Consider the following 25,533-nt stretch of genomic DNA (forward strand, 5'->3'; position numbering starts at 1 on the left):
TTAAGTTTTTACACTCAGCAAAAAGAGCTTTGTGTGCTAAATATTACACAGTTTGTTTGTTTATAATCAATATTTTTACACTAAGCAAAACATATTTGAGCTGCTGTTGATTTATCAGATTCAATGAACACAAAATATTTTGGCTTAAATCAGTTGGTTAAGAAGTCAGTCAAGGCGGGACATTACACACTTTTGTGATGTGGCATGAGACTGGAATACTAGGACAAAACCTAAAAAAACACATAAACCACAAGCTTTTCACATATGGATATAATTTAAGAACTCGGTTTAAGAAGCACGGAATGCGAAGCGCCGAAGTAACAGACTTTTATTTTGAAATGTTGTTTTGACTTTTTAACGTTTCGGTCAGCTCTACGCTCCTGTGATCTGTTTCTAATCTGCAGGGAGTTCAGCTGTAGTTTTTCATATAGATTTAAAACAGCAATGAAGGAATTTACGGGTCATACGTTTATAAAATGACGATTTGTTAATGTAGTCTTCATTTTAAGCGTCTGTTTTAGCAGAAGCCTCGCCAACTTTCCAGGTAACTTTAACTTATAATGGCTGCGTTACGAATCAAATCCTATCTCACTACGTAGGGCGAATATTTAGTGCACTCGCAGTTTAGTATTTTCGCACTATCTAGTACATAAGTGCTCTATTTTGGACGCAGCCGCCAGTTTAGCTTTGTTTCTACTTTACTGTTTATATATGATAACCCCGATTTATCAAACCACCTTATTATTTTATACTCACGTTGCTAAGTTACTTTGATAAAGAAATGCATTTAAACAAATAACACTTGTTAAATACTGTGTTTTGCACAGAGCTGTTCTTGTTTAGCTTTAGCATGCTAAGATCTGGAAGGGTTGGAGTAGGATCAGCTGACCCTAATCCAGCTGTATACGATCTGTTGATACACCTTGCAATGTCAGTTTGAACTACATATATTTTATCGTATTATCTAAAACTGGGTTGATTTTTTTTTATTAGATTTTAGGAATCTGATAGGAAAAATAACATGAAAACATTTTGCATTAAAGCACCCCTTCATGTGCTAAAATAAAGTAATTAAAATGAATAAAAAACTGACCCATACAGTATGAATACAATTATTGGATTGTAAACAAATTGGACAAAAATGCCCAATTGTTTGTTTTCCTTTTTTACTTGTTAGGACGGATACATTCATACACTTTACATCGATGTACTTACTAATTTATTAGTGTTTTATTCAGTGTACTTGACTGTTAAATATCTAAAACTCAGTTGACCAGTCAAATATGACTTTATTCATAAAGAGAATTGCTGACCCACTATTAATACATCAAGGTGTCTGTGAACTTCACTTTAAGAACCACTGACATTTAGTTATAAATAATGTAAGTTGCACTGTCTTGCCAAATGTGGCTGATACCTGTTACAACCAGTTTCTAATTTGTTGCATTCATTATGCAGTAAAGCCAGTTGTATTTTAAGGAAACCAGTTTAGTGTTTACCATCAGACAGGGTTTTGTTTATTAGGATTTTAACGTCATGTTTTACACTTTGGTTACATTCAAGACAGGAACGGTAGTTACTCGTTACACAAGATTCATCACTTCTCAAGGTTATATCAAACACAGTCATGGACAATTATCTCCAATTCGCCTCACTTGCATGTCTTTGGACTGTGGGAGGAAACCGGAGCTCCCGGAGGAAACCCACACAGACACGGGGAGAACATGCAAACTCCACACAGAAAGGACCCGGACCGCCCCACCTGGAGATCGAACCCAGGACCTTCTTGCTGTGAGGCGACAGTGCTCTTAGCCACTTAGCCACCGTGCCGCCCCATCAGACAGGGTAAAATTACTTTAAGCAATGTGATCATCATCTGGTGTAGTATGGGCAGTTCTGAATTTGCATGCATATTGTACTGTAGGGCACCGTGCATTGGAAAAGGAGCTTATCACTGATTATTTCTTAACAATCAGTTAAACAATCATTTCATTTTGTTTTTTATGTTTTACCACCACTTTTATCCTGGTCAGGTTTGCAGCCGGCCCAGTTTTAACAGAAATCACAAACCTCAGACAGCACACAGTCTATCACAGGGTCCTGGCTACCTCCTTCTCAGACATAACCAATCATGTCTATATGTAGACACCCAACTGGCTGATAGCACCCTTGGAGATTCAAACCCTGAACCTTGGATCCAAGCTCTTGTAGCTTAGCACAATTTACATCTGCACCACCCGAGCACCCAGAATTAAACAATCATTAATGTTGTAGGCCTAAATACTTGTATGCCTAAAATGGGTTAAGGGTGATGTTCTGTCCAGGCCACTGAAATTCCATCACATACAACTCTTTAATTATTTATGGATCTTGTTTTATGCCTAGAGGTACAGTCATGCTGGAACATCAAAAGGTCTTCCCTAAACGTTTCCATTTGACATTATAGTGTATACGAACATGTATATATTGTGTATATACATATTTGTTATAATATGTAAATACAGGCTAAACAGCACAGGTTTATTTGGTAAAGGAGGTGATCATAAGGTTGTAGGAATTTATTTTGACGCTTTTGTGTTAATCAAATCAGGCTTTTTTGTTTCATGTAGAAAATTATTTGTGGTATCTAAAATAAGCTTTGAATGAGCAACATTATATTTTAAAGCTGTAAATAAGTAAAATATGCAAATAGAATTTTTATGTAACTTTCTGAGATTACTACAAAGCCTGACAATTATTTGTTTCTTTGGCAGATCTATCATGGCAGGCATTAAAGTGTTGTTGGAGTCCCTCAGGAGGGGACTAAAGGTGGACATGATTAGAGATCTGGCTCAGCAGTATCCCTTCATCTGCTTCATGCTCCTCTCTATGCTGTCTTTAACTGCAATCCTTAACAGGTGAGTACCACCAGCCAGTTTTCTGTTATATGAAATATGATTGTAATTTGTGGTAAATATGTAAAGTAAAATACAAGATAGTAGTGTGAATGCAGTTTAGCTTCAAGGCCTGGGAACCTTGTTAGGATATAAAACATTATATACTCTGTGAAAAACAAGGACATTTTGAATGAAAATCTAAATATGTTAAAACTGGTTTGTTGTTAAATCTTTCAGCAACAGAATGATTCAAAACATTTAAACAAATTGACCATTTTTGCTATTTTTGTTATGGCCATCCTAGTCTCCGAAACCACTGTTTATTCTGATCAGGTTCAGCGCTGAGTTTGGTTTTCCTGGAAACGCTGGCCATAGTGCAGCAGCTCATACTGGACAGGGCGCCAGTCCATTGTGGGGCCTCGGCCAGCCCAAACATAGACTGTATGTAGATGCCCAACCAGCTGATAGCACTGCTGGGTATTGGAATCCTGGAACCCAGTGGTAGTGGGCTAGTGCATTTTACTGCTCCACCACTCAAGCTCCCTGTCTACTGAATTTAGTCTTAGGAATAACAGATAGATAGATCGATCGATCGATTGATAGATAGATAGATACTTTAATGATCCTGAAGGAAATTAAAGAATTAACATAGTGTGCCCAGAAATCTAGCACCTTGTTTAATTGAATATGGTAAAAATGTGTTTATATCGGTAGGAAATACCATTCATAGTTCCACCGAACACTGTTATTCATGTCCATCATACACTTATGTCTCTTTTCATCTCTTTCAGTTATTTGCATGTGCTGATGATTTTTTGGTCTTTCTTGGCTGGAGCAGTCACATTCTACTGTTCGCTCAGTCCCAACAGCCTCATACCAAATGTTCTGTTGTCAATTAAGTCCAAGGAAAAAGTAAGATGATGAATTTGCCAGTTTGTGTCAGTTCATTAGTTCAGGAATTTGGAAAGAAGAAAAATTCATTTTTGCTTTGTGTGTGTGTGTGTAGAAGCAGGAGCAGCAAGAGCTCTTCCCCCAAGGTCACAGCTGTGCTGTTTGTGGCAAAAACAAATGCAATCGACACAGGTGGAGTATCACAGTATTTCATCTTTTACTCCAGTTCTGTGCAGTAGCTATCAATACGGCTGTATGATATGATTGTAAAAATAAAAATCGCAAACACAATAATATAACTTGGGTTACAAAACGTAACAGACTTTGATTAGACAAGATTATTATGATAGAAAATCAGGTGAACAGTAATACTGGATTTTGGTATTTCACACACCCCCAGTTTCTCTATCTTCCCTGGGTCTGTGCATGCAGTGTTTGAATTTCCCCTGGGTGTATTTGAGTGAATAGATTAGTGTGTGTGTCAAGTGTGAGATGGCTTTATACCTTGGCCAGGGTGTATTCCCACCTTGCGGTTAATAAAACTGAAGGGTCTAATAGTTTATAATTAATTATATACATTTATAAACAAAACTCTGTATAATATAATTTATGAATTATATTATATAAAATCCAGACAGGCAGATAGATGAAAGATGATCAATATAATACCGAAAATTACGAGTGACAAAGTCAAATTGAACATCAGTAAAATGGTTCCTTAAAAGCATTGCTGTAATGTCATCAGCTCCAATTTGATAATCATGACATGCCTACCTACAAATCAAAATCAAAGGTTGGCACAGGTGCTATTATTGGACTGTCAAAAGTATTATTTCTAAATGTTGAACACAAACATGAATAATTTGTACAATTTGTTTTAGCTTGGTCAGGGTCACAACAGGTCTGGTTCGACCCAGAAACCCTGGGCGCAAGGCAGGAGTACCCTGGACAGGTACCAATCTATCACAGGAATTTGGCCATCCCCATGATCAATCAAAACACCCTGCAGTCAAATAGCACTTCTGAGATTTAAACCCAGATAATAGACTGCTGTGCCACCTGAGCCATTTGCAGTAGTGTATTAAATAATACATGTGACCACAGTAAGCAGGGGTCGTTGTGTAATAGCTTGGCAGAAGAGAACCAGACATAATGAAAAACCTACTGGCCTTGTTTGTGTTTTTCAGACCAGCTCTATTACTGGAAAACTACCAGCCGTGGTTGGGTTTGAAGGTGCACTCGAAGGTGGATGCTTCCATTGGAGAGGTAGAGCTTTAATAAAGTGCAGTTGCTTAATTTAAACTCTCTGAACAGTTTCAGAATCATTCATGTGTTACTTATTGATCTTCAGGTGTTGGAGTTGGTGCTGGAGAACTTTGTATATCCCTGGTACAGGTATGACATGGATTTGTATTGAGTGATAAAAATCTATTCTGTTCTGGCCACCGGGCTGCCGGCCTCCTAAAAGTAAATGATCATTTATATTTTTTGTTTAGGGATATTACAGATGATGAGGCATGTGTGGATGAACTGAGACAGACGTTTCGTTTTTTTGCATCGGTTCTGGTTCGGCGAGTGCAGAAGGTAAGCAACAGCTGTTGGGGAAATATTTGTCAAAAACTAATAAGGTAATATTGATAATGGAATATTGCTTGGGGAAAATAAAATGCACAGTAATAAGAAAACATTAGCACAGAGAGTCTGGAGGGTAGTCAATTAAAAAAAAGTTATTTCAAGGACAGCAAACTGGATGCACCTAACCACAATTTGCAGTGTCATCGCACATGTTCTGAATACCTTTGTGAATGTGATTTATGTTTTTGGATTTGAAATATCATGCATGCTAAAAGAATCCAGAGCTCGGGCTCTGGTGGATCCAGAGCTAAACCAGTATCTTAGAAGTTTCTGCAGCAGAAGGTATAATGGATACTGTGGTTATATACACTGATACAGTGATAGCTCAGTGGTTAAGGTACTGGACTAGTAAACAGAAGGTTGCCGGTTCAAGCCCCGCCACCACCACCAAGTTGCCACTGTTGGGTCCCTGAGCAAGGCCCTTAACCCTCAATTGCTCATCGTGTTCAGCTCATTGTGTAAGTCGCTTTGGATAAAAGCATCTGATAAATGCTGAAAATGTAAATGATACAGCCATAACATTAAAACCACCTCCTTGTTTCTACACTCATTGTCCATTTTATCAGCTTCACTTACCATATAGAAGCACTTTGTAGTTCTACAATTACTGACTGTAGTCCATCTGTTTCACTACATACTTTTTTAGCCTGCTTTCACCCTGTTCTTCAATGGTCAGGACCCCCACAGAGCAGGTATTATTTGGGTGTTGGATCATTCTCAGCACTGCAGTGACAATGACATGGTTGTGGTGTGTTAGCGTGTGACACAGCAGCACTGCTGGAGTTTTTAAACAACTCACTGTCACTGCTGGGCTGAGAATAGTCTTTGATAATGTGATAATGTGCTTTGATAACGTGTTGTGGTACTGTAGCTTTAGACTGGCTACTGAAGAAGAGAAGGACTGTATTTGTTTGAAGCTTGAGTTTCAGCTAACATCAACCCTGGTTACCTTCTAAAAAAGGCCTTTTATCAGCACATATTTAGATGATGCTTTACTGGATTACATAGACTGGCTGCATTCTTTTACTCATTCTCATTTTAGGTGGACGTTCCATCAGTCACATTGGGCAAAATGATGAAGGCAGCCATGAAGCACATTGAGATCATTGCAAAAGCACAGCAAAAAGGTCAGTCATGTGATACAAAATGATCTCTTTCATTTAAGTCGTTGATTTTGTTTTGTTATAAAACTGTAATCACTGATTTTTGTTGCTTTTTGTGTGCTGGTGTGTGTGGATTTGTTTTGTCTGTGCAGCAAAGTTTCAGGATCTGCAGCAGGTTGCTCTGGAGGAGTACGGTGCAGATTTGCATGTTGCTCTGCGCAGTCGCAAAGATGAGCTGCTCTACCTGAGAAAGCTTACTGAGATGCTTTTTCCTTATGTTATGCCTCCTAAAGCTACCGACTGCAGGTGCGCACACACACACAAACACACATAAGCACTAATAATGGGTTAATAATGTAATTTTCTAAGTTTCTAGCTCAAGCAACATGATGATTGACACATTTTGACACAAAAGGGAATAATGTACTTTAAATATGGCATAATATTAGTTGTGTACCATCTTTAGCTTGTGTAATTGCATCAAAATCTCTGAATTATTCCTTTACGTATTAAAGTAGGTTATATAGTTTGTATTAATATGATTAAAATAAAATAGCAAAGCGTAGACCCATATCATTTCTGTCAGCAAAAGCAGTGTTTATAGATTTGTTGCCATATTAAGGACAATGACCAGTTTGGAAATTACCCTACTGATGTCCGATTTTCTTCAATGTCTTTCGAAACAAAGTTACACGAAACTACAGTCAGTATTAAGAGCATTGGCTACTTCTTACTATCAGTGAGAGCCAAAGTGTTTGTAATTGCTGTTAAATTGTTTTTCCCTCTCAGATCTCTGACTCTGCTGATTCGAGAAGTCATGACTGGTTCAGTGTTCCTTCCAACTATGGACTTCATGGCTGATCCTGTATGTAAACAAATACGCAGTGATTGTTTAGCCAAAAATGAAATGTATACAATTTTCCCTATTACATATGTAGTCTATTAGTCAACACACATGTAGTCAACACAGAAGTCATGCTTGGGTGGCATAACAGTAAATTACACTAACCCACTGCTGCAGGGATCGCGGTTTAAATCCCCAAAGTTGCGTTTGTTTCGTCAGGTGCCTGCTTACAGACACATATAACTATGTCTTGTGGTTGGGGGAAGGGTGAATTTTAGCCTAGGTCCAGTGCTGGATTGGCGTCCTGTCCGGGGGCGTTACTTCGTTGCACCCAGTGATTCCTGGGAAACCAGACCCACCATGACCCTGACCAGGCCACCAGAGTTCCTCCGCACCAAACTCCTCAAACCATGCCATACGAACTTAGCGGTTAGCAGTGGCAATTTTTACAGTCAATATCTACGTATATACTATAAATTAAATTCTGTCCTGTACTCACTTCTAAAGTTGTGGAATTAAGTGGAAATAAGCATGTTTTCTTTTTTAGCTGTAATTACCCTTTGACACTGTATTAAACAAACTGGAAATCAGATTGGGTGCAATAATTTTTGTTTGATCCAGGTTTTTTTTTCCCTCCCCTTTTTTCTAGGACACGGTGAACCACATGATCCGCCTGTTTATTGATGACACTCCGGTAAGTAATGCTATATCTTAGGTGAAAATAAACACGTCATCGTTATGGATGTAACTAACTACTGTGTCTGTATGTTTATCTAAATGCTCTTCTTCTAGGGTAAATTAGTTGATTTTTTCATTTAATAATGATTTAATTTTTTTACTTTTACATTTTCTTTTAGCCCGAGCCTGCGACTGAGCCCCCGTCTCCACTGGTGCCCTTTCTTCAGAAATATGCAGACCTGCGCAACAAGAAGCCCTCTGTAAGTTTAGCTATTTATACTGATATCAGCAAGAGTTTTACATGTAGAGAATAATAAAGAAACTGCAATAAATTAGGTTTTAGGAATAATCATGAGTTAATATGAGCCAGTCGCTAATCTGATTTAATGGATAAGTTGGTGTAATAATGTGCTAAAGTTTTTTAAGATGTAGTAGCATTTGTACTTTTGAAGTCAAAAGACAGGAGGGAGCTGGAGTTGGCAGAGAGATGCTGCAATTTTTGCTTTAAGTGACAAGAATGGAGAAGATTAGGAACCAGTTTATGATTAGAGAAACAGTGCAGGTAGGATATTTTAGAGACAAAGTTAGGAAGGAGCGATTGTGATGGTTTGGGAATGTGCAGAGGAAGGATGAGAGTTGGAGAAGGATGCTGAGGATGGAGCCACGGGAGATCACTTGTCTCGATCTTGCCCTGTCCCAATCATCCTCTTCCATCACTGAAACCACCTGCATGTCCTCATTTACAGCATCTATAAACCTCCTATTTGACCTTTCTGTCCTTCAAGAAAAAGAAAGAGAAAATTATAATTGAACTATTTTATGGATTAACTATTTTGTTTTTCATTAAAAAAATGATTATATGAATTTGTTAAATGTTTTAATAGAAAATCACTATAGCAATTTATTAAGCAATGCTGTAATACTGCCCAAACCAGATTATGAAATTAAATAGATCAAAAACTTGACAGATTTTATGTGCACTAAGCAGGAAAAGAACTCCACCCAGTTTTTTCTCAGTGGAATCGGACCAGGCGCCACCCTGTCCAAGATACAGCAGTTGATGAAAAAGAATGTATAACTTAAAAATTTTATGAATTTATCACTGAGTCATGCTAATAAACACTGTTGGAATTTTCTTAACACAAATCAGCTTCAAGCTGTATATAGTTTACTGTGTGTTAAGTAATAATAACAGTAACAACAACTTTTTATTATGCACACAGAACACACCTTTTATTATACACAATACTTGCGACCCTACATTCAGTCGAAGTACTTTGTTGGACAGGAGAGGGAGCTGGAGATAGAACTTGAATGTGTGTGCTTTTATGCATGTGTGTATGCGTGTGTTAGGTGCTGAAGCTGGACCTAAAGGAGATTAGAAAGCAGCAGGATCTTTTGTTTCGCTTTATGAGTTTCCTGAAACAGGAGGGAGCGGTGCATGTGCTCCAGTTCTGCCTCGCTGTAGGTAGGTGTGTGTAAATAACCCTGAACTTCAAACACAATTTATGGACCCCTTTTATTCTTGTAGTCTATTTGTATAGTCTGAATCAAGATGAAATTGATAGATTTGACTCATCATGCACGGCACAGAATTGTTAACTTAAAGTTTTAAGTTAAGGAAAGTGATCAATTGTGATTAAAGTGAAATATTTTAGAGATTTTAAGCTTTGTAAAAATGTGGGAGTTGCAGTGTCTCTCTCGCCATATTCATAAAAAATCTTCAGGTATTGATTTTGGTCTTTGCCACAAGTACATGCACTATTTTGTCAGATCACAGTTGTATTTCCGTTGCATTAATTGTGTGTGTGTGTGTGTGTGTGTGTGTGTGTGTGTGTGTGTGTGTGTGTGTGTGTGTGTGTGTGTGTGTGTGTGTGTGTGTGTAGAGGAATTTAATGACAAGATTCTGCGCCCCGAGCTAAGTGATTCTGAAATGCAGAGCTTGCACGGTGAGGTCCAGAAGATTTACGACACATATTGCCTGGACGAAAGCATTGATAGGATCAGCTTTGATCCTTTTATCATCGAGGAAATACGCAACAGTAAGTGAATCACAAGTGCCTTAAGAAATTAACATAGTTAAGTACAATACAAACCTAGTAAAAAAGCTGGGACAGTAAATAAATTGCTAATAAAAACAGAAAACCTGGATTTGGAAAATGTATCTGTATCAGATTTGGCACAGTTTTATGCCAGAAGACTTCCCTGATGCATCCCTTCTTAATTATTTTATATAAAACAATATTATTTGTCATTTCAAATCTGTAGTGTTTATACTTCTCATTCTCTCTCTCTTTTTTTTTTTGTCTCACTATAGTTGCGGAGGGCCCTTACCCAGGAGTGGTAAAGCTGCAGAAAATGACCTGTCTTTTTGAGGCCTATGAGCATGTACTGTCTTTGCTGGAAAATGTTTTTACACCCATTTTCTGTCACAGTGATGAGGTAACCAACACAGTACACTCACTTAAATAGGGCGTAGTGAATGTACAGCGTGCATACACTGATCAGCCATAACATTAAAACCGCCTCCTTATGTCTACACTCACTGTCCATTTTATCAGCTCTACTTACCATATAGAATCACTTTGTAGTTCTACAATTACTGACTGTAGTCCATCTGTTTCTCTACTTACTTTTTAGCCTGCTTTCACCCTGTTCTTCAGTGGTCAGGACCCCCACAGGACCACCACAGAGCAGGTATTATTTAGGTGGTGGATCATTCTCAGCACTGCAGTGACACTGACATGGTGGTGGTGTGTTAGTGTGCGTTGTGCTGGTATGAGTGGATCAGACACAGCAGCGCTGCTGGAGTTTTTAAATACTGTGTCCACTCACTGTCCACTCTATTAGACACTCCTACCTAGTTGGTCCACCTTGTAGATGTAAAGTCAGAGACGATCGCTCATCTATTGCTGCTGTTTGAGTTGGTCATCTTCTAGACCTTCATCAGTGGTCACAGGACACTGCCCACGGGGCGCTGTTGGCTGGATATTCTTTTGCTTGGTGGACTATTCTCAGTACAGCAGTGACAGTGAGGTGTTTAAAAACCCCAGCAGCGCTGCTGTGTCTGATCCACTCATACCAGCACAACACACACTAACACACCACCACCATGTCAGTGTCACTGCAGTGTTGAGAATGATCCACCACCTAAATAATATCTACTCTGTGGTGGTCCTGTGGTGGTCCTGACCATTGAAGAACAGCATAAAAGGGGGCTAACAAAGCATGCAGAAAAACAGATGGACTACAGTCAGTAATTGTAGAACTACAAAGTGCTCCTATATGGTAAGTGGAGCTGATAAAATGGACAGTGAGTGTAGAAATAAGGAGGTGGTTTTAATGTTATGGCTGGTCAGTGTTTGTACAATATACGGTATGCAAAACGTATGTGCAAATTGTGCATCTGGCACAGTAATAATAATAGGAAATGGTACACAATATACAGTAATAATACAGTATACTGACTGTATCAGTTTATTTGCTCCAAAAATATGAGGTGCACGGAGGGGGATCATTGGATTGATTAAGTAATTGATAAAAAGCTGAGTGTCTGCTCAGGGACACTGACCAGGATGAAGCAGTGATAATGAAAATGAAATAAAATTTAAATTATAAGCTGAGTGTCTGTACACTTTTAATGGATAACATTGTTCGTTTTTTCTGCAGTATTTCCAGTACTTGCTGTGCGGCGCTGAAGCTCCTTCTAGGAATGCCAAACTAATCAGGTGCATTTTCTTCTCATTGTGTGCTCCCTTCATACTAACCCTACTAAATCATTTTCACTGTCCCGCTAGTCCATGTTTTGTCCAAGGCTGTGCAAAGAACGAAACTTTATTACAGATTATAAATACTGGATACATCTAGAATCATTGAATCATTATTATATATTATTATTTTAATGATATAAAGTCCCTGGAGAATCTAAACGAACATGAGTTGGCGTAATATGTTGCGAAATATTAGTTCATATGTGCGTTTATTCCCAGTGTGCAGTTAAAGGTTTAAAGTTTAAAGAGAATTAATTACAAGAGACATATATGGCATAATAGTTCAGGGATTTTAAATACTTCCCAGGTTTTCTCTGAGTGAATAATTTGAAGCATTTTGACATTCCAGATCAAGAAGAAATTTTCCATTTACAAGTACGAAGCCTATGGAACAGTGTTTGCTAAGCAAATAAGCCAGACTAACACTTTGAGCCAAGAGGAAATCTTATGACTTTTCAGATGAATTAAATTCTTCTGGAACACAGATGTCTGGCACGGTCAGGCAAGCTTTGTTTACATCAAAAATGAAGTGCCTGGTCTAAATTTACCATCTTAGAGCTTGACTAAAGTTTGTTGATCTCTTACACAGAGAAGACAAAGATTTGCCACTGGCATTACAACACAACAACTTTGCACCTACTGTCTCACTGTACCTACTACCGTTACACGCTCTGAGCTAGCTGTTATATGCCTTTTACTATGCCACTGTGCCATAAAGGCCTCATTTAGTGCTTCATGGATGGTTATGCATCTTCCTTAGCTCTATGACCAAGGCACTTTTTGCCCAGATTCCCAATTGCTCAGAGAATATGCCAAGTTTTTCTGATTTTTAAAGCCAATTTAACCCTGGGAACACTTAAAGTCCTAGATATTGCCTTGCTACAGTTTAAATCTGTTCAAAATTAAATCCACAACACAAATTGTGCAAAGTCAAGGGATCTAAAAAGTTTTTGCATCCACTGTATAAACATATATGTAGATGTTTGACCCAGCAGATTTTGTCATATTATAGAAAGCTCTGGGAAGTGTGTTCCAGTCGTTCATGTACATGCCAAGTCAATGTAAACTTTTGACTTTACCCGCTAGGTAGAATGAGTGAGTGTTTGTTTTGAAATAGTAACCTCACTATACTTATTATTCCAGGATTGTGAGTTTGGATGACCTGAGGTAAGTCTGTGAGCATGCTTACGGACTGGTGTGATGTGTGAAACCCCCCCCCCCCCCCCCCCCCGCATGCAAGCTGCACTAGCCTAAATGTGGTTGTGTTCCTGTGTAGCATATCTGCTCATTTTTAGTTGCATAGTACAGTTTAAGGTCACACTAAACCAGAGTGTTTTGGATACTGCACCGACACAAATGCTTTTAACTTGATCCAGGAGTGAAACAGAACAAAACAAGTTTATTACTGTTAATGGAAGATGTTTTATGTGACTTGCATTTGCTTATGTTAGATCTGTCTGCCAATTCATTATTCATTCCAAACAGGTTCCTAAGGGTTATGGTCAGATCCATGTTTTTATAGACCTCACTTTGAGCACTGTTGCCATAAGCAAGTTCGAAAATTTTTCTTTTCTTTTTTATGCTCGATTTTATACACCCAGTTGCAACATATGTGGCTGAAACTCAACCTTTGGCCACCTTTGGAATCACTACCTCTGAGTACTTGGGATAGATATATTACACTTCACAAACTTGTTCTCTTTGTAGCTGTCTTTAATGGTTACAAAGTCCCCTCTAATGGAGTAGTCGGGAGTACTTTGGAAAACTGTTGTTACTTAACACAGTCAAGTAACTCATACACATTACACATAGAGAAAGCTATACATCATTTCTGTGCAGAAATGCCACCTAGTTCTCTGGGCATCCATATTTCAGCTTGTTTTAAGAAAAAAAGGCTTATTTAACAGTGAATGGTACAAACACTATGACTTGCATATGAGGGAAGGTTTCATTGACACCGATGCGTATAATGCGATTTTAGTAGGAAACATGTTGCCTTCAAGGTGGCATGCGTCCTGTAAAGTCTGTGGTTATTTCATCAAGACCAGGCCTCATTCACGCATTTGCTACAGTTGTGTGTAGATTCAGTCTAGCCATTGCAAGGCACAAATAGGAGGGTTGCAGCAGGGTGGGCATCCGGCATAAAAACTGTGCCAAGCCTGGTATGTGCTGTTGTGACCTCTAAATCTGGGAGTAGCCAAAACAAAAAAAATTGGCACATGCCCAGTTCACACCAAAACACAGTAACTTCACAGATAAAACTAATAAAAGTTCTGATTATTTTTCTGGGCTAACTTGTGTCTCTTCCATCACCCACTGCTGCTTGTGTTTACTGGATGCTTTTAAATATGACTACTTCTGGCATATAGATCAAGCTTCACACCTCCACAACAGGCTAAAAATATTGGCATCAAGCCTCTGTCTGTCAACATGAAAAGTTCATCCATGTCAGGTTCCCCATCTATAAAATCCATCCTAACAGTGCAGCCCAGAATTTCTAGATCCCTCTCCACTCCAGTGAAGTGAGTCAGGCTCGTGTGGGTGTGTGTGAGTGTGTGTGTGTGTGCGCTTGCTGTGGCTCTATGAGAAGCCCTTAAGTGCTGATCTAAGACTAGTTTCCAGAGTGGTTTGAAGGGCGGTTGAGACAGCAAAACTTGTCTGAGATCAGCATGTAGGACATGAAAAGACACGTATGCTCTGCCTAGTTTGGCCAGCATGTTTGGATGTCCTCTTGTGCTTTGCATTTTGTGTTGCTCTGTTGCTCATTTTTCAGCAAATATTTCTGCTACTTGAAATGCTTACACAATATTACAATTAATGTTTGCAGAAATTTGCATTCTTTTGGAAAACACACAGATTTTTGTGGATTTTGTGTTTTGGGATTTTAAGGATTTTTGCAGCTATTTTCTTCCTTACTTCTAAAGTTCATTCTTAAGTTTATTGTAAGTTTTCTAAAACAAAGTATGTTGCGAAATCTGTAATATCAAAAACACAATTATATGTCCTTATGTCCTTTTTTATCTTAAACAGCTGCTTTTTATAGCCATCAACAATTTTCTGGCACAGACTTGAAATTTTAGTACAGTTTACAATTGTTCTCAATATGCTTGAGGTCAGGTCTGAAAAGATCATCCCAAATGTGTAGTTTTATTTAATTTAGCCATTTCAAAACCAGTTTTTTTTTTTATTTTGCTTATGCATTTTCTCTCCTTCTTTCTCCCGACTTTTAGTGCGTCCAACTGCCCGATTGCATCATGCTTCCTCTCCAACAATGCCGATCCCCGCTCTGATTTGAGGAGAACAAAGCTAACCCACGCCCCCCAACACATGGGCAGCCATATGCATTTTTTCACCTGCACTAGGCGAGTGCTAATGCAGATCACTGTGTACGGAGAGACACATCCTGACAGCACTCCCATCTCTGTCAGGTGCTATCAATTAGCCAGCAGAGGTCGTATTTGCACCAGTTACAAGGAGACCCTATCCGGCTACTACTACCCCACCCCTATCTGAACAACAAGCCAATTGTTGTTCATGTGGCCGCTCAGCTGAGATTCGATATGATGTATTCGAGATCCCAGCTCCGGTGTGCTAGCATGTATTGTCCCGTTCCGCCACCTGAGCGGCAAAACCAGTTTTGTCTTGTGTTTTTATTCATTATCTTGCTGGAGCACCCAATTGCATCCAGTTTAAAATTTAAAATTTTAATCTTTCCTTTTTATTATTATTATTATTATTGTTACATTCTGTAATGCAACAGTTCCACTGATAGCAAAACTGCATCAAAATATAAAATGATAGCCACCATGCTTCACAATAGGTGCAGTTTTGTTGCTTGTCCATTGTGTTTAAATAACGTAATATATGTTTCACTACAAAATAATTTGTCTATATAATCAGAAACAAACTTCGGTTAAGGGTGTGAGACCTCTTCAGGGAATTGCAGCATTAAAACCCATTGAGATATAAACTGACGTGACTGTGGACAGTTTTAGTGTTCTAACATCTTAGAATTTTTGGCAGAACAGCCTTTTGTAGTTTTGAAATGATGTGAACATTATCTGGCAAAAGATTCTCAGCCCTTCTCAGCTTAAAGTGACAGTTTGGAGTTGTTTAAACAGATGACTGTACAGATGTACAGATCATGGGACCTGAAGTCACATCTAAGTGGCTTTAATTGAAGTGACATTTTTGACTTGTGGAAATCTATGACCTGCTTAATTAGATTTGTACTGAAATTGCACAGACATTTTCACGGTAACAATGATGGATCTGTTGGTGGAGGTCAAACTAGCCATAATTATATGAACAGAGTTACTAGCTCTAATCAGTCATACTTAGTTATGATGAATTAGAAGGCCACACCTTCAAGTTAAATGAGCTTAAAAAACTGTCTACACCACTAAACAAATAATTTAAATGACTTTTTGTACATTTAACCCATATTTACACAAAATCAACCATAAACGTATGGAAGAACAGTTGCAGAAATAATTTGAATCCCAAGACTGTAATATCCCTTGCGATTGTATGTAAACTTTTGAAGACAACCGTTTGCAACAGCAGTATTGACTTTCCTTTGCTTGTAATTTTAAACTGTATTAATTTAACATAACTTTTGTATTTCTTTTTCTGATTGTTTCTATTTCAGGCTTGCAGTGTGCATGCTTGTGCCAAGAGTGACCGTTTTTACTTCAGGCAGTTGTAGAATTACAAAACCTGTGTGTACATGTGTTCTTGTGCAGGAACCCTCCTAAACGAGGCGAGTCGTTCGGGATCAGCCGAATTGGCAGCAGACTGAAGGGAGTGTTTAAGAGCAACACAATGGAAGGAGCAATGCTGCCTTCATACACCATGGTTGACAGTGAAGAAGACACAGTAAATATTTATTTTTCCCATAGTTTGTTTTATTATTCATTCATTTATTCAAATGCACATGTGGATGATCTGTCATGTTAGCAAAAACAGTCACGGCCAGTTTAAATATTAGCGAGCCACTGACCTCAGCCCCTACGACATGTGTTTGTCAGGTTGAGGAAGCCACTGTGGTGGTGGAAGATGACACTCCCGTGCCAGTGGAAGTTATTGCCACCCCAGGAACACAAAGGAACCTGTCAGCATGGACTATATCTATTCCCTTTGTAGACTTTTATGATGATGAGGTCAAGAAAGAGCGTGTTCCTGTCTTCTGCATTGATGTGGAACGCCACGACAGAGAGCATGGTGAGACAGCAATGTTCTTACAAGTATCCGAAAGGCTTTTGTGTTTGTGTATTAGTGTGGATTTATAACACTATTAATGGACATGACACGAAGATAATACACAGTATGCTAGTGGAATTGACTCTTGGTATCAGAATGGGGCATTTGTTATCATTTAATAATAAATAGATTATTAACTACTTGTAGATTTCTTGTTGTATGTAGGTGCTTATGTAGGCTAGCCCACTACAGAGGACCTGGGGTTTAAATCCCAGTGGTGCTCTTAGCTGGTCAAAGTTTTGCAGACAGGATTGGGTAGTGTCTGAGTGGAAGAGGATATGGCCAAAACAGCCTAACCCTTATGAGGTGCACTTGTCAGTGCACTCTCAGACCCGGTCCTGGTCTGATATGCGGATCAGATCCCCTGTGGCAACCAAAAAAAGAAATAGAAGCAGCCAAAAGAAAAAAAAATAGAAATATCAAAAACAGATTTCTTCACATGTACCTGTACAGCGACCTATAGCTATATAGAATTACCTACAACAAGGGGTCAAACAGAGGTCATGAACACTTTAAATGTATTTTTTTTTGCCTTAATTGAGTTCAAACTAAAGTTTATTGTTATAAAGATGTTTATTTTTCTTATTTTTAGTGGGTCACAAGAAAGAAGGCTGGTCGGTTCTCAGACGATATTTTGAGTTCTACGTACTCGAGTCCAAACTCACAGAATTCCATGGTACAGATCACTTTTTTTTGTCAGCTGACCTTTACTGCTTTTTCCACAGTTTTTGGGAGTTATAAACTTTGTTTATGGTCTTTTCTCTGACAGGTTCATTCCAGGATGCACAGCTCCCCTCCAAAAGAATAATAGGACCAAAGAATTACGAGTTCCTGAACTCCAAGCGTGGTGAATTCGAGGAATACCTGCAGGTAACACAAATTCACTTGACTCTATTGCTGGCAGCAAGTTTAATAAAGTCAATATATGGTTGGTTTCTGGGTCAAAGGTAAAGCAGTAGAAATATTTCAATAAAAATATGTTTGATTTTTGTTCACTCTAGCAGGCAAGTCTAACATTTTTTCCAGTGTCTCCTCTATTTATAAACATCTTGTGTCTGTGTGAAATGTGTTTGCAGAACTTGCTCCGACACCCTGAGCTGAGCAACAGCCAACTGTTAGCCGACTTTCTCTCTCCTTACAGCATAGAGACACAGTTCATCGACAAGATGCTGCCTGACGTCAATCTGGGTGCAAAAATTGATCACACCTACATGCACATGTTCACATGAACACACAATATTTCTGACTCAGATTAAGCCCCAGACTAAGCTCTCTGTCATAAGCATTAATGGATTTTATGATCACTTTCTTTTGGCCACATAATATACATATGTGAAGTGACAAATGAATTGAAATGTTGAAGATTTGTGTTGTTTATGGATTTTTTGCTCTCTAGGAAGGATATTCAAATCAGTACCAGGGAAACTCATCAAGGAGGTAAGTGGTGATACCAAATAAAAAAAACACACTATCTTTTTAATGGCTGAATTAAACAATAAAATTAATTATTACAATAATAATTCTAGGGCTGATGGAATGACTTTGTCATATCTACATGTACACATTAAGTGTTTCTTCTTAAGTGTATCCCAGCTGGGTTCGGAGTGCAGGGTCAGCCATTGTACAGCGCCCCTGGTGCCGAGAAGCAGTGTGTCAAATCAATTGTAAATCAGCATAGTGATGACATAATAAGTAATTTATTCATGTGACTTTTATTTAGTGCTGTGTTCGTGAGTTAACTATTTGGTCACCTTATCTGGACACCCCACACACATTGCCAACATGTATACAAATCAATGATGGCAAATAAATGCAGTTCAGTAAAGCATAACGGTCCCTCTGTGTACAAAGCAAGGTCTATAAAGACATGGTTTGGTGTGGAGGAACTCCAGTGGCCTGCACATAGCCCAGACCTCAACTCTTTTGAAATGAATTGGAATGGTCTCATTCTTTTTGAAATAAATTGGCACAGCGTTTCTTAGACACACCCCAAAATCTTGCGAAAAGTCTTTTTGGAAGAGTGGAGGCTGCTTATGGTCAGGTGTTTAGTGTTTAGTTTTTGGATTTTGCTGTGTATGTTCAGATCTTCTTGTTGATGAACATTTAGACAAACAGTGATTTAAACTAAGCAGTGAGAATAACTTTCTTTTTGTGTTCTATTCTGTCTGCTTTTGTACAGAAAGGACAAAACCTCGAGCCATTCCTCCAGTCATTCTTCAGCTCATGCGAATCTCCCAAAGCGAAGCCAAACCGGCCTGAACTCACTGTGCTCAGTCCCTCTGCGGGAAGCAAAAAGGTATCTGTGCTAAAAGCACAAACACTCTGCAGTGTAAACATGACAGGGATTTCATTGCTGTATGTAATTAAATAAACCTAAAGGGAATATTTCTTCCCCGTGTTTTCTCTACTCTCACTCCAAGAACACTTGGAGAACATTTGTTAAATGAAATAAAGATCTCAGGTACAAATATTCACACACTGTATGCTTAAAAGTATGTGAACAATCCTCCTTATTACTGAGTTCCAGTGTTTAAACCAACAGGACTGTGCCCCTGTGCAAAAAAAAGCTGGTTAAACTTGGCCAAGGCCCTGTATTGGATTGATACCCTATCCAGGGTATCCCTGACTTGCACCCAGTGTTTCCTGGTGTTACCAGACCCGCTGTGACCCAGACCAGCGTTAAGCCATTCAAAATGAATAATTGATTTTTTTTGTCTTTTGAGGTGTCATTTTTTTGTCTTTAATTCTTTAGCTTGACAATGATCTTTACAACAGCAACGCTGACCAGACAGACAGCATGGACCGAAAGCAGAATCAGAACTATTTCCTTGAGCGGATGGAGTTGGAGGGTGTTTATGACTACATGATGTATGTAGGTAGGTAGCAGTCCAAGTGCATCTCTTTTGAATGTATTGTAATTAATATACATTTCTTAAACATTTATTACATTTTATCATTTTTACTTTATCCCCTTTTTCTCCCAATTTAGTCATTTCCACTTCTCGATTGTAAATCCGCTACCATTTGAACCCCTGATTTGATCAGGGAGAGACGGCTAATTAACACTCTATCTAACACGTATCCGATCTGCGGTCATTTCTCATTACCTGCTAGTTTTGTGTTAGGCTAGGGTCCATGCAGGCACCCAGACCAAACCCGCATACTGCAGTGGCAATGGCATGACACCCCACCTGACCTTTCCTTCTTGGAACATGGACAATTGTGTTTGTGTGAGGAAGCCTGGGCAAGTTTGTGGCTCTGCTGAGCTGGGCTGCTAATCCGTTACACCTTTGCTCCACCAAAGCACCCCAATATGTTTTATCTTTTTTATCTTTAATGGGCTCACAAGTGTCAATTTTCCATTCAGTTATTTGAAAGGCTCTCCTTACAATAGCTAAAAGCACTTGTGGAATCTTTATTTGTACTTACGACAGTTGAGACCCCAAATAGTTGAGCAGCTAAAGTGTTACATCAAGCAAAAATAAGACAAAATTTCACCTTTACAGATGCAGTATTTGAGGTTCTTGATATCCAAATCATTACAGAGCATGTAAAAAGGACAGGAATTGTCTGTTCTTCTCTTTCTACAATCCCACCTTTTTTGGATTTGAGTTTGTAGGTATAGTTACTAACTGTAACTCCTCTGTTTAGTCAGCTCTCTTGTGTGCCATTGTAAATAAAAAATTACCAGCACTGTTCAAATATAATTTTGGGTGGTTAAAAATCTGTGCACATTTTCCTCTCTCAGCCTCTCTACTAGGATGAGAAATGGGTCTGGCATGCACTAAGCAACAAAGTCTTGTGATGAGAAACAGACTGTTTTAGGAATGGAGGAAGATAAGCAGTAAATGTGCTTGGAAAAAATGAGTTGCAGTCTCTCATGGCATACTCACATGCTGCACAGAGGAGGTTTTTCTATTGGAGTGTGTAGTTTGAATAAACTTAAGCAATACCAGTGCACATAATTAATTTATGCTAGCACCACATGTGAAACCATTTTATTACCATGTGTCTATACTAAAAATGATCCAGAACTATAAAAGAAATGATGATATGTGGGGTGATAAATTATGCAAATAAGATGAGCTAGAGCCAGTTTGCCTACAAAATGCACCCAAAGTGGCACATCTGGCTAAATGACATTTTGTTGATGTTTGCACAGTGACTAAATATATAATAATAATTATAATAATAATAATAATAGAAAATACTTCATTGTCATTTGGAATTGTTTTACAGCTGACAATTTCAATAAATTTAACTTATCTGAATAATCTAAAATGAAAAAATGGTCCAGTTTTCTGCATACTACTGTTTATGCTAGGTGTAACAGAAAAAAATAAACTGTATGTGTCTGTGTGTCTGTGTGTTTGCACTTCAGGTCGTGTGGTTTTCCACATGCCTGATTGGCTTCACCACATGCTCTCTGCTGGACGCATTTTATTTAAGAGAAGTCTGGAGGCCTACATGGACCATTATCTTCAATTTAAACTGGACCAAATTCTTCAGGAGCATCGCCTTGTGTCTCTAATAACACTCCTCAGAGGTGCGTGTCTCTAATTTGTTCTTTACTTATTTTGAGATCTTGTCTTTGCATTGTTTTGTTTTGGATTTACTCAGTTTGCCTTTGCACTCTGTTTCTGTAAGCTGTGAGTTTTGAATCAGATTTGACAGTTGACATGCTCTATATGGCAAAACTATGTAAATAGTCCTTCAAAAGTTCATAAAAACATCATGTATATCCTTTGTTTCAATCTGTTACAAAGGTTTCAGTCATTCAAGTTACCAGACCTGCTTAATAAAACCATTCAGGAGAGCTTCGTGCACCACAGACATGCTGACTGTGCAGGAAGAAGGCGGTGCTTCTTTCTTGATCAAAGCTTGTTTTTTTTTTTAGCTCTTCCTGCATGCTTACCTTATTTGTATTGCATGACTACAGACTTCATAAATGTTACCACTGGCACAGGTTGCCTTGATTTTTTGAGAGAGACTGCAGGCAGCTGACGTTTCTCAGAAGTGAGATGGGAGTTCCAATAAATGAACAGATGAAACGTTTGGAGCAGCCTGTGGTTGTGTGGTTGGAAGTGTGGTTGTTTTATTTTTTTTAGTGACACTAATGTGTTGTGCCTTTGATTTATTACTCTGCTAAGCTTTTTAAAAACACTTATGGTTCAAAGCTTTACCCAAATTTTAACTTCAGAGTGCTGTTACATTTAATCTGGTTTATCCAAATCAGGTATCTTCTGCTATTTATCTAATATTCTCTTTGAATGCCCTAAATACACCAAGGAAACCTTGGTGTAGTAACCCTAGTAACCCTAAATTATTGAAAACATTTACAGAAATAATTGAAACCCAAGCCTTCATGATGTACTTGTGCCCCACAAATGTAAATAAAGTTTTGACTACTGTCGTTTGGATTTCACCTGAATGGTTTTCCGTCCATATTCTGGTGGTAACAGTGATTGTCCTAAAAGTAACAGAATGAGTCTAAAGTAGGAAGCTTCAATATGAGTAGAAGTTGAAAATTCCATCAATGTACAGATTGCAAAATTGCCCAATTTTTCAAACTCTTACTGGATAAAATACTTAATGTGATCGTCTTTAAATCTAGTAAATATTATATTATTTTATTGCAGATGCAGTGTTCTGTGAGAACAATGAAGAGCGCTCGCCAGAGGACAAACAGAGACGAGCCAAGCTAACTTTTGAAGAGATGATGAACTACCTGCCAGGTGGACAATTCTGGACTCTTATTAGGAAATTAAGACACATAAAAAAATGTCTCATGTATAGAGCACTTTTATCAAGATGCTGTCCTATCAAAAACTGTCCTATAGTTGTGACATTCCAAGCAATTAAGGGCCAACAGTGGCAACCTGGCAACACCTTGTGATTGACTACTATTCCAGTACCTTAACCGTTGTCCAGAACCGTAACCAAATTGTCAGTCAAAATTTGTAGAGGCAGTTTAGTGACTCAAAAGTGTACTCCTACTATATAGGATGTCCTGGAAGAGTAAATGATAAAAAAAAAAAAAAAAAAAAAAGTGACCCTGTAAATTTTTGTTTATCCTATGGGCGGGCTTCATATCTGATTGCCTGCTCCCACACTTATGACAGTAATAAAGTCCTTGGGTCTAGGCTTTTTTTTGTTGAATCCCAGGGTATCAGTTCTTTACAACAAGCTGGCAAATATGGCATTTCATGATTTGCATTAAACATTTTCTTCTTATTATTATTGAGTCATTATTTTTATCATCATTTTTTGAAAAATCATGTAAATAATCCAAACAGTTACACAGCAAATCTGAATGAAAAGTGATGAACTTGTGACTTCTGATATATTCAGTACCTGCTCGTTAGTAGTAGGATACCCAATTACACTCACTGCAGTTTTCAGTGCTCTTCTTTTTAAATATTCATAATGACTGTTAGACCAAAAGTATGTGGACATCCCTTTTTATTATTGAGCTTAGGTCTTTTAGCTGCATTATTTGCTAACAGATACTGTAAATAATATTATTCCAATAATATTGAATAACATCAAACATTTTGATCCAGCACCTGACCTCTCAAATGCCCTTTTGACCAAATGGGCACAAATTCCCACAAATGTTAAAATCTTGTAGAAGACCTTTCCAGATGAGAGGCATTATGTAGATGACTTCCATTCCTTGAAGCTATCATTCCAATGGTTTTGGAATAGGAAGTTCATCAAGCTTTTGGTCAGACGTCCACATACTTCTTACTGTATAGAGTAAATGCATCTGCAGAACTAACCCTGTTACTCTTCTGATCTGTTAGATATTGTGGTAAAGTGTTTAGGAGAGGAGAACAAATATGAAGGCATCCTGCTTCTCTTTAACTGCCTCCAACAGCCTCTGCTAAACAAACAGGTGAGGAGAGGAACACAAAACTCGCCTTCAGTGTTTGTTCTCAACAAGCTTGATTTATAGCTCGCCTGCTCCTTAAGTCAAACAAAAATGTAAACGAAAAAAGAATATGTGAGTATTGTATTATTAATCTGACTCTCTTTGTTTCTGTCTGTGTTTAGATGACTTATTTGTTGCTGGACATTGCGGTTGAGGAGCTGTTTCCAGAACTCAGCATGGTAAAGCATATTTATATTATATTTACAGTTCATACAGACCCTTAAATCAGCCACAAACATGAAATTTTAAACAGTTAGTATCACTATCTAAATAATGTATAACTAAAATGGTCTAAAACATCAGTAAAACAGAAGAACTACAAGGGAATATCAAGCATATTAGTGAAAATGGACATGGTAAATTTGCAAACAGCGTTTGACGGGTTTATGAGTGGGAATGTTCCAAATGTTCTAAATGCCAAACAGTATCAGTGTCATGCACCCAGCAGCTGTATTCATTTTCACAACAATCCATACATTTATAAAAAATTACTGAGCAAATATCTGAACTATTTTGTCAGTTACATGTAGTCCATTGACTGTGTTTTGTTGGAAATTCCATTTCAAAACACTGTGAGTTATTATAGACCTTGTATTGTGCACTGTTGTAGCTTTCAACTGCTCCCTTATTTTTTGGTCACCACAATGGATCATTTTGGTCCTCGTACCTGATTTGGCACTATTTTTATTTCAAATGCCCTTCCTTACTGGCCGCTCAGGTGGCGCAGTGGTAAAATACACTAGCACACCAGAGCTGGGATTTCGAATACATCGCTTTTTAGCCATCCGGCACTCAGTCAGCAGTGGAGGGTTGTATCGGTAGGGGTGAAGCATAATGCAATCAGGGTAATTGGATACGACTAGATTAGGGGTGAACATTTGGGGGAAGAAATTGAAGAAAAAGAGGGGAAAAAATCCTTCCTTACACAGACCTATTTTTATCTGGGTGGCACTAAGCATACTGACAAGTTTCTCTCCCAATTGCTAGGCTGTTTGGCCTCAGTAGTGTTTTAATACTCCCTACACCCTTGTTGTTTATGTTACAATCAAACCTTAAATCTGTTTTTTGATTGCTAGCTGCATGGAACTACTGGTAATCATGTCAGGTTAACAAACACAAAGTAATGTGGATATCCTTATTCTTTTTTTAATTGATTAATTAATTACAACTTAATGCAGCCATGTGATGCTATTAATTTTGCTATTTAACTTGTTCATTTGCATTACATGGCGGTAATCTAAGTATGTACATTCAAAGTTCTACAAAAACTTGGTATAAGTTCTTTCTAATAAATATAAAGTCCTGTCTTTTCCTCACTAAATGTCATGTAATTAGAGAATTAGGTCCAAACCAGAATGTGTAAATAACGTTTAAATGATTTCCCTTTTTTCCTTTGTTGTTTTTTCAAACAGAGAGAAGATCCTAACAATAGACGGATTTAGAGCGTAATCAGACCAATGGAAAGCTCTGGAGACGTTATAACATTCCAGTGTTTATTATTGCACTATTGAACTACAGAAATAAATATATTTATTCAGAA

The 25,533-nt window shown here is 38.2% G+C and overlaps 1 protein-coding gene across 2 annotated transcripts; it reads left to right on the forward strand.

The window, feature by feature from the left end:
* Positions 1-452: 452 nt before the first annotated feature.
* Positions 453-25,533, forward strand: snx14 (sorting nexin 14). 2 transcript variants are annotated; one of them, XM_063001130.1, is made up of 29 exons: positions 453-544; positions 2,754-2,897; positions 3,668-3,788; positions 3,883-3,959; positions 4,955-5,033; positions 5,119-5,162; positions 5,264-5,351; positions 6,445-6,529; positions 6,658-6,811; positions 7,295-7,370; positions 7,999-8,043; positions 8,207-8,287; positions 9,381-9,495; positions 9,914-10,069; positions 10,345-10,469; positions 11,697-11,755; positions 16,543-16,675; positions 16,828-17,020; positions 17,652-17,735; positions 17,829-17,929; positions 18,136-18,247; positions 18,456-18,496; positions 19,239-19,355; positions 19,812-19,935; positions 21,441-21,605; positions 22,699-22,794; positions 23,866-23,957; positions 24,116-24,172; positions 25,406-25,533. In XM_063001130.1, exons 2-29 carry the CDS (start codon positions 2,761-2,763, stop codon positions 25,433-25,435), a joined length of 2,787 nt encoding a protein of 928 aa, XP_062857200.1. In that variant the 5' UTR covers positions 453-544; positions 2,754-2,760; the 3' UTR covers positions 25,436-25,533. The 2 variants fall into 2 exon arrangements, with proteins under 2 accessions (XP_062857200.1, XP_062857201.1); XM_063001131.1 differs by lacking the exons at positions 453-544; positions 2,754-2,897; positions 3,668-3,788; ... (5 more) ...; positions 6,658-6,811; positions 7,295-7,370 and adding an exon at positions 7,599-7,778.

This window comes from Trichomycterus rosablanca, chromosome 9, assembly GCF_030014385.1.
Source record: "Trichomycterus rosablanca isolate fTriRos1 chromosome 9, fTriRos1.hap1, whole genome shotgun sequence".
NCBI classification, from domain to species: Eukaryota; Metazoa; Chordata; class Actinopteri; order Siluriformes; family Trichomycteridae; genus Trichomycterus; species Trichomycterus rosablanca.